General features: G+C 35.3%; 1 protein-coding gene across 2 annotated transcripts; it reads right to left on the minus strand.

Moving 5' to 3' along the window:
• Positions 1-604: 604 nt before the first annotated feature.
• Positions 605-10,074, minus strand: acer3 (alkaline ceramidase 3). Of its 2 annotated transcripts, none has more exons than XM_016576505.1 (10): positions 9,927-10,074; positions 5,259-5,369; positions 5,062-5,114; positions 4,842-4,894; positions 4,280-4,361; positions 3,682-3,717; positions 3,275-3,333; positions 3,016-3,117; positions 2,569-2,673; positions 605-2,488 (listed from the first exon to the last, which is right to left on the minus strand). In XM_016576505.1, the coding sequence occupies exons 1-10, from the start codon at positions 10,027-10,029 to the stop codon at positions 2,389-2,391; spliced, it is 804 nt and encodes a 267-aa protein (XP_016431991.1). In that variant the 5' UTR covers positions 10,030-10,074; the 3' UTR covers positions 605-2,388. The 2 variants fall into 2 exon arrangements, with proteins under 2 accessions (XP_016431991.1, XP_016431990.1); XM_016576504.1 differs by lacking the exon at positions 9,927-10,074 and adding an exon at positions 7,857-8,006.
• Between the last annotated feature and the right edge of the window lie 90 nt (positions 10,075-10,164).

Genomic DNA, 10,164 nt, shown 5'->3' on the forward strand with positions numbered 1-10,164 from the left:
GTGGCCAGGTGTGTTTTACCCATAGACTGTATAAAAACAGGTTTTACCATTCCAACCTGAACTCATTAATCGTAGGAACTCATAGCCTATTTTAAATGTAGTTCTAGCACACATACATTTTCATATTTTTGCATAAACACTGAACGAATATTATTCATGTGACAGCCTTCTCACGTATTAACAACTTTAGAAATGTACAGGTGTTAACAAAGAATTTGTGAAATTAAAAGGATGGTTTTATCGTGTTTAATCAAGTACATTAATTCAAATTGTTGAATTATTAAAACAACGTCTATAGCTTAATAGCCTATAATTAAAAAATAATATCACTGTATATTATCGAGAAGTGCTTAAGATTAGGTTAAGTTAGGTTTTAGTTTAATAACAGCATAGGCTAAAATGTTACAAAAATGTTATGTTAAATATATGTTAAAAATAACTTTATATTTCAAAGTAATTCATAAAGATTCATGTTTTTCTTTTCATGTTTTCTTACCTTCCAACGTCATCGTTCAAAAATAGGAACGTTACATATGAATATAAAATGTTTTGCTTATACAGACAAACAAGTTTAATTAAAACCATGTTTAATGTTTTGGCAACATGGATTTTAATGAGCCAAAAAAAGGAAAAGAAAAATCACAAAACACACATAACATACATAAATCATTACACAGCTTTACAGGACAATCCTGGGAAGGTTAGCCACAATATTCCATTATTATAACTCACCATTTCAGTCATAAGCGTGATTAGAGGTCCAAAAATGTATTGCCTATTATCTAAACAACTGAGTTAGTGGATTTAGGCACTAAACTGCAGTGATGGTGGCAGTAATTTTGCTGTTGTTAGTTCGTTTGTACTCTTAGAGAAAATGTTGACCTCTTACTTTTATCTGAATCATTAGATATGTGATGGAATATGTCATTTGTAGTGATTTAATATAATGCACATCAAGGCAACAAGGGATAAACTACAGTTTAATGTAAGGCACCCTCAGTGGTACAAACACGACTCCAACCGAAGCTTTATCGGGAACATTGTGCCTCACGCCTCACTGGAATATGTAAGATTTTCTTTTTATCCACTGTGCTTCACATAGAGATGATTGTGTTCTTGTTGAACCATTAACTTGGCACAATACATAAAACAAATGACGAATCAATATTAATAGCCTACACGTCTTCATATATAACCATAACTTCACTGTTGTTTTTTTGACCACAAGTGCAGCCAGTGGCAGATCAAGTAGTAAATATTAGAGAGGAGAATATAATGGATAGGCCTATCTAGCTTATGAGACATTCATTTACTAATAATAGTAAGGTTTTATATGCTTTTAATCAATTTACTCTCGACTGAGTAACGGCATTTGAGTATCTTAGCTCAATGTAAATTAGCACTCATAATAATTCCTTCATAAAATGTTCATATTAACACTATATTCATAATTAGTTTACCTCAAATGAGAATAAATTAAATCAATTCAATTACATATCGGTGACATGAGGGGCTTGAAATGTTTGAAGGGCACAATCACACTTAACTATTTATTTTTATACAACTATAAGTTCTGGTTTGTCCTTGAATCAATTGTGTTTTGAGTCACTCATTCAACTGATTCGTTCAAAACACAGGATCAAGTCTTGACAATCTTTAGGAGTGAGTCACTGAATCATAAATTGAACAATTTGTTCAAAAACACTGATTCATTCTGAGTGGCTTAATAAGTGAGTCATTGATTTAGTAATATGTGTAACATGGAAACGATTATGTAACATGCTACTGTATCTCTGAAACACACTGAGTACAATGACCATTATTACAGTAAAATGTGTTACAGTAATATCTCATCCCCATCTTCAGGATGAAAAAGATCACACTTTACTCCCAACTTATTAACACTCATTCATTTTTCTGATCTGCTTAATTTGACCTTCATAATCTCTAAAAATGTAGAGATAAAAGTAAAATCTTGCATAATCTTCATTAAGTACAAGTACAAAATATGAGATGCCAAACTGACTAGATATGATCCATCAAAGCTATATTAGTTTCCCTCAAGAAGGCAACAAAAAATACCAGCCAGAACCAAATCCTAGTTTTGGCCGCTTCTTTCTCGCTAATTAGACCCTCTGATTTATAGGACAATTTCTATGCATATTACAGTGTGCTCTCATCTACCCTATAATAAAAGACAAAAGCTTTCCTTCATTTGGCAGCTTTCTCAGTAATGCGCTTGGCAAACGGAGCGGAAAGGGGAAGAAGGGAACGGGGGAACCAAACCGACAGCCGCTGGTAACTTCCTGCTGCCGTTGAAGCTCATTGGCTGGACCTCTGTCTGTCTGAGGTCTGTGATTGGTCCATCTTCCTCTTCTCAGGTCCCTTTCAACACGCCTTCTGAGATTCAATGTGCAGCATCGGCCAAACGCCACACAAAAACTTCACTTTTGGTCTGTGCTTGAGGTAGGTTGAGCGAATCTGAAGGCTACGGCAAAAAAAATAAATTATAAGCATATGCAACATGCATCATGCATTTAAGTGACTTAATGTTTCATAATTACGTACCTGAGGAGTATGTGTAAATATGACCCTAGGCCTGTTAGGATGTGCCACCAGGCATGAAGCTGCGTAACTGCTCCGACCACAGGGGGCAGCTGCTGCCGCGTGGCTCTGAACCAAAAACAGTGACAAACAATGACCTCTTCTGTTTTTCATCTGCTCTCATTTTGCTTGGTCAACCACAGAACAAGTGATTTAAGTAATATGAATATACAAAATATTCTAATATTTAGGAATATATAAATGTGTGTGTGTAAATATCATTCATGCACATTTTAATTATTTAAAAACATTTAACAACATTAAATGTTGATTTTGAAAATGAACATATAAAATATTTTCATATTTAATTTAATATTTAATTTGGCACTTTCTTGTAAACTAAAATGTTACCTTAGTTGACTAAAATTAAAATTAAAATGCAATCGCAATGTAATGCAAATGTAGATCTACCTTAGAGAGTCACAAAAGATATTATCGATGTTCCATAATACGAATCCCAACAGGAAGATGCTTAATGATGTAAAGCCAAGGGCTCTGAGCCATGGATGCACCCTGCAAAGCACAGACAAGATGTTAATGCACTTATTTACCTTCGTACAGATTAATGCATGTAATGTTTCACTTGGAAATATCTCACATCATAGAAAGTAAAACAAGCTTCAAATGCAGTGAATACAGATTTGGAAGTGATAAAGATTCATTCACTCACCAAGTGACTATGAAAACAGAGCGAATCACCAAGAAAGCCACTAGTACGGCATACATGACCTGAGGGAAATGATAAAACTGTTGTTAACCTGTGTATTTAGCACCATCTGCTATATAAACAATAATACAATATAATTGCGCTTTACATGACAGTGATGCGCTGGTCGTATTAAACAAAGAGATCACAGCATTGCGTTTATAGACAGTCATGTACCATTCAATACCCTGAGCATGAACAGAGTCACACCCTACTGTCATGCCTTTCAACAATAGAAACAGACAACAAATACTGACTGCAGAAGCTGTTTTGACACAACATTGTCATGCTCTCAAAATCACCTGACAACATAGGATAAACCAAAATAGAGAGGTTCTTAATGCAGCATTAAATGTTTAGTCAGGCCTCACCTGATGAAACACAGGCTCCTTCCATATCAGGTAAACCTGCAAAAGATAAATGAAATGCACTTCTTGAGCATGGAGAACAAAATACCTAAAAATATCAATAATATATACAGTACATAAAGAGTGGGGACTGAGACTGCACTGAAAATCTGGGATTTTATTCATTTAAAAAAAAAAAAGGAAATAAGCAATGTTGTAGAGTTTCTAAAAAATTAAAACAATGAAAGTTTAATTATGAAAAAGAGGAAATATTTATTACGATTTTGCAGTATTTCTAGGTCACTTTTTTCCCATTGTTATTTTTACTTTGAGCATTTTTATGCAAAGTGTCATGGCCACTTTATGGAAGCTAATGGATATCCAAATAAAGAATAAATAACATTCCTCAATAATGCTCGATAATATGAATGCCATATTAAGAAATATTAATGTTTTATTTTTAATTCATTTATTTTTTATTTCAATGCAAAGTATATTGATAATTTTATTTGAAATGAAAAGGTTATTAGAAAATAAAAAAAATTAGAAATTTCTGACATTTGCGCCCCACTGTATATATATATATTTTTTTTTAATTTAGAACATTAAAGAAAAAACTTACCACACTAACAATAATACTGAAGGTCAGCAAAAGTGTAATTGACAAATAGTTAACGGCACGCTCTTGCTTGAAGCACTCATATCTGTAATATGTGAGATATGCATTCAGATTCAGAAAAAAACATCCATAGTAAATTACCTACAATCATGTGCTACCTTTCAAAAGTTTGGGGTCATTAATTTTTTTTTTTTTGGACAGAAATTAATATTTTATTCAACAAGGATGCATTAAATTGATCAAAGGTGACAGTAAAGACATTTCTAATTTACAAACAAAAACATCTGTATCAAATAAACTAATAATTGTAACTAAAAATATTTCACAATATTACTGTATTTATAATTAAATAAATGCAGCCTTGGAGATCATAGACTTGTTCCAAAAAATCTTTCCGACCCCAAACTTTTGAATGGCAAAAGAAATCCAAAATCTTCATGATAAAAAATCATTTTCTGTCCATACATCGTCTGATCCTCATTAAGCTTATGATGAGTGTTCAGAGGTCAAAGTTGAAGGCAAGGCAGACAGTGTGACTTTGCATGTGTAAGAAATGTCAACTTACAGACAGTAGACAAATACGCAGCAGCTGTAGATCATCGGCAGCTCATCTAGTAACTAAAAACAAAAGACAATCCAGAGGCTTGTTAACTACTGCTATTGCTTTGGGGATGTACCGTTAGAGAAGCAGCTTTGTGGCTATGAGAATGAAAGTGAAAATAAGCTTTTCATGTGCTTGGCAACAAGATGCACATTTTGAAAGGCTGAAGAAAAGTCCAGCTTACCTGCATTTCATACTGTAGTGTCATGTGGAAGCTCCATGAACCAATACCTACGGCTGTAGCGAAAAGAGAGACAACATAAAAACGGTAAATTTTATCTCTGTTTGTTTAGGAAATACAGTCTTGAATAACTGGGTGAAAGGTCACTTCCTAAAAAATGAGGTTTGTGTTTATATAAAATCACGTGAAAGATACGTTACCAGCAAGTCCTAAAAAGGACCACACATAGCGTACTTCCAAACCGTCTTTACACGTCTGAATGGCTCCATAAATGGGAGGTAGGATCATTATCAGGTTACTGACAGTATTCCCTGGAGAAAGCAAAAAAAACAATGTTTTTATTTTAATGAATTTAAATATTAGGAAATAGTTCACCCAAAAATTAAATGAAAATGAACTCACCCTCAGACCATCCTGGATGTAGAGTTTGTTTCTTCAGATTTGGAGAACTTTAGCATTACATCACTTGCTCTGCAGTGAATGGGTGCCGTCAGAATGAGAGTCCAAACAGCACCCATTCACTGGAGAGGATCCGTTGGTGAGCAACTGATGTAGTGCTAAATTTCTCCAAATCTGAAGAAACAAACTAGTCTACATCTTGGACGACATGAGGATGAATACATTTCCAGCAAACTTACATTTTTGGGTGAACTATTCCTTTATAAGTCATATTTGAGTTATTCTATTAACGATAACAGTAAAAACTGCCATGAACTTCCACTTGAATGGATATGAACAATAGATGAGTGAACTTCATCCAAACCGACTTCTTAGCACCACCAGCAGCTGTCAGAATGCTATCGTGCCTCTTTGCTGAGTCCAAGAAAACTAAACCTATGCTAGAAAGCCCTAACACGATGTGTACAGGCCTATTGTTTCACTGTTTGGATATACGGCTCGTCATACTGAACATGGCACATTCCTTCACAAGGCAACAGGTTCCCACTGGACAGCAAAGGCCCCTCTGATCTCGATGACACTGAAATTCCTGTTGGTTCTAGCAGCGATTAAACTTATGTTTTGAAATATGACTGTGTAATTTATGTTTTAAAATGAGGCTCAAATAATCAGACTATTTCATTCTTAAATCAAACACCGCTATCCTAAAACCCTATAGGAAATTACAGCTGGAATTCAAGCTCTATTAGTATTAATGTTCGCATATGTTAACTATCACTTTGTGCCCTTTGACCAACTTATCAGAGTGACCTGAAATCTACTTTAGCAAACAATATGGAGATGTAATGGCTACGTACACTGTGTCCTTCCATACTGTCATATATCAGCAGTCAAACTAAAGTTCCCAGTATGGCAATCTACTTCTCTCAGTTAAAGTCTGTATTGTGAAAGTAATGTAATTAAACAGTTTAAATATTATATTATTCTTACAAAAATATACTGATGGTACTTTAATGCATACTGTACCGTACATACACGGTACAGTGGCTTTGGGTACTTTTTGGCTGATCAGGCGAGAGGACCAACTAGATCAGAAAACCATCTTAGTGTTTAATGCAGTTTTCTTTTCAATCCTTCATTATAAGATTTCTCATTCTAATTATATTAATGGTAATGAACATTTTTAAAGTGTTGCTAAGTTAATAAGTATGTCTAAAAGAAACAAACCAACAAAAGAAAATGGGAACAAATGCTGCCTATAAATATTTCATACTGGCCATGACAAAATATTCCTCATTATTTTTGTTAGAAATATATTTGTTAAAATGACTTTGTTCACATCACAAATTTGAAATTTATATTTGGGATCTCACATATCATAGTTTTTTCTTGAATATTAGGACTGTAATTGAATTATTCAGCTGAATTTTAGAAATTTTTCAGTTTTTACTTAGAATGTAGCTTTACATTATTATTATTCATCATCTACTTTTCGGTTGATCAGACCAACTGTACCAGCTAAGACCTGCAAACCATCTTCAGCTGGTAATGTTTTTCTGTCAGCAGAGACCAACGAAACTCCACGCAATTACTGTAGTACTATAGTAGGTATGAGTAGAATTATCAAGTATACAGCTTCACTAAATCTGGCATGCATATTTACAGTACAAGTTAGTTATGTTGCTGGTTACACTGTTAGTTCTTAACCACGTTCAACTGACTTAGCTTCATTAGCAGCTCTGATTCGAGTCACTGCTCACATTTTTAGACCATATACTCATAGTCAGTTTATAATTAAAGCAAATTAAAGAACGATTAACATAAGAAAACATATATACGTGGTGGGAAATAAAGAATGTTTTCTGTTCACACTCTGTGGTTTCACTGAAAATCAGTATCGGCGGCACGAGCTCCTCCCCAAATATTGCCACACACTGGGTTTCATTCATTCTCTTTCCGTTCATTTGTTTGAATTTCTTATTTGTTATTAAGCTTTATGATACAAGTTCAACGCGGACAGAGGGTCGCTGGCCTCGGCTGCCAAGTTACGAATCCTACTATGGCTAATGGTTATGAATTTTAATTAGGTTACGCTGACGTTGCTTTGGAACTTTGCTATGAAAAGGGCGTGGCTTTTTAATATTAATTACGTCACTTTGACGTTGCTTCGAACCCTTCCAATGGAGAAGACCTGCCTTATCAATATTAATTAGGCTATGCTGACGATGCCTCGTAATCGTCCAATAGCGGATGATTCCCTCATGAATATTACGTATCACGTCTTCTCATAGTATGGTTCGACAATGCTCCTCTCTCCCGTTTTAACATCCGTGTTTACCGTCCTACACGACAATGGACCGCGTGTACTGAACACAAGCCCGCCGTTCAAACATACTTACAGAATTCTGCGATGTAATACGAGACCACATAATTCTCCTCGCACCAGTCGAGAGTTGAGGTCGGTGTTCCCCAGTAGCCCGGCCTGTCCGCCGCCGGAGCCATGATGAGAGCGAGATCAGATAGGTCTGACAGGCGGAGGGAGGAGTTGCCTGTACGGTAACGGATTCAGAGCTCCATCCAATCTGAACGGGTCTTATGGCAAGCCGTTTTAGCATTAAATACTACTTGCTGTACTAGTCATAATTTAGTTTTGACTAGTCAAAATTCCAATTCCAGATATCTATTCTGCAATTTTGACTCGTCGTAATTGGAATTAAGATATCTACAATGTGATTATGACTAGTCATTATATGCATTGAAGATATCTACAATGTTATTTTGACTAGTCATAATATACATTCGAGATATCTACAATGCTATTACGACTAGTCGTATTGTTCCATTGACTTCCATTGGAAAATATTTTCGGATATCTACAAAAGAGTTTTGACTAGTAGAAATTGTAATTAAAGATATCTATAATTGATTTTGTACTAGGCATAATTCTAATTAGAGATATCTCAAATTACAATTCCCAGTATGGCAATCTACTTCTCTCAGTTAAAGTCTGTATTGTGAAAGTAATGTAATTAAACAGTTTAAATATTATATTATTCTTACAAAAATATACTGATGGTACTTTAATGCATACTGTACCGTACATACACGGTACAGTGGCTTTGGGTACTTTTTGGCTGATCAGGCGAGAGGACCAACTAGATCAGAAAACCATCTTAGTGTTTAATGCAGTTTTCTTTTCAATCCTTCATTATAAGATTTCTCATTCTAATTATATTAATGGTAATGAACATTTTTAAAGTGTTGCTAAGTTAATAAGTATGTCTAAAAGAAACAAACCAACAAAAGAAAATGGGAACAAATGCTGCCTATAAATATTTCATACTGGCCATGACAAAATATTCCTCATTATTTTTGTTAGAAATATATTTGTTAAAATGACTTTGTTCACATCACAAATTTGAAATTTATATTTGGGATCTCACATATCATAGTTTTTTCTTGAATATTAGGACTGTAATTGAATTATTCAGCTGAATTTTAGAAATTTTTCAGTTTTTACTTAGAATGTAGCTTTACATTATTATTATTCATCATCTACTTTTCGGTTGATCAGACCAACTGTACCAGCTAAGACCTGCAAACCATCTTCAGCTGGTAATGTTTTTCTGTCAGCAGAGACCAACGAAACTCCACGCAATTACTGTAGTACTATAGTAGGTATGAGTAGAATTATCAAGTATACAGCTTCACTAAATCTGGCATGCATATTTACAGTACAAGTTAGTTATGTTGCTGGTTACACTGTTAGTTCTTAACCACGTTCAACTGACTTAGCTTCATTAGCAGCTCTGATTCGAGTCACTGCTCACATTTTTAGACCATATACTCATAGTCAGTTTATAATTAAAGCAAATTAAAGAACGATTAACATAAGAAAACATATATATATACGTGGAAATAAAGAATGTTTTCTGTTCACACTCTGTGGTTTCACTGAAAATCAGTATCGGCGGCACGAGCTCCTCCCCAAATATTGCCACACACTGGGTTTCATTCATTCTCTTTCCGTTCATTTGTTTGAATTTCTTATTTGTTATTAAGCTTTATGATACAAGTTCAACGCGGACAGAGGGTCGCTGGCCTCGGCTGCCAAGTTACGAATCCTACTATGGCTAATGGTTATGAATTTTAATTAGGTTACGCTGACGTTGCTTTGGAACTTTGCTATGAAAAGGGCGTGGCTTTTTAATATTAATTACGTCACTTTGACGTTGCTTCGAACCCTTCCAATGGAGAAGACCTGCCTTATCAATATTAATTAGGCTATGCTGACGATGCCTCGTAATCGTCCAATAGCGGATGATTCCCTCATGAATATTACGTATCACGTCTTCTCATAGTATGGTTCGACAATGCTCCTCTCTCCCGTTTTAACATCCGTGTTTACCGTCCTACACGACAATGGACCGCGTGTACTGAACACAAGCCCGCCGTTCAAACATACTTACAGAATTCTGCGATGTAATACGAGACCACATAATTCTCCTCGCACCAGTCGAGAGTTGAGGTCGGTGTTCCCCAGTAGCCCGGCCTGTCCGCTGCCGGAGCCATGATGAGAGCGAGATCAGATAGGTCTGACAGGCGGAGGGAGGAGTTGCCTGTACGGTAACGGATTCAGAGCTCCATCCAATCTGAACGGGTCTTATGGCAAGCCGTTTTAGCATTAAATACTACTTGCTGTACTAG

This window comes from Sinocyclocheilus rhinocerous, unplaced genomic scaffold (assembly GCF_001515625.1).
Source record: "Sinocyclocheilus rhinocerous isolate Xijiao unplaced genomic scaffold, SAMN03320098_v1.1 scaffold623, whole genome shotgun sequence".
Classification (NCBI taxonomy): Eukaryota; Metazoa; Chordata; class Actinopteri; order Cypriniformes; family Cyprinidae; genus Sinocyclocheilus; species Sinocyclocheilus rhinocerous.

Excerpts from the sequence above, each read along its gene's own strand:
- acer3 (XM_016576505.1), bottom strand. The coding sequence starts at position 10,029 with ATGGCTCCGGCAGCGGACAGGCCGGGCTACTGGGGAACACCGACCTCA. Across the intron at positions 4,362-4,841 it reads TGCGTATTTGTCTACTGTCT|ATATGAGTGCTTCAAGCAAG; the intron begins GTAAGTTGACAT and ends CACATATTACAG. Across the intron at positions 2,674-3,015 it reads ATCTTTTGTGACTCTCTAAG|AGCCACGCGGCAGCAGCTGC; the intron begins GTAGATCTACAT and ends TTTTTGGTTCAG.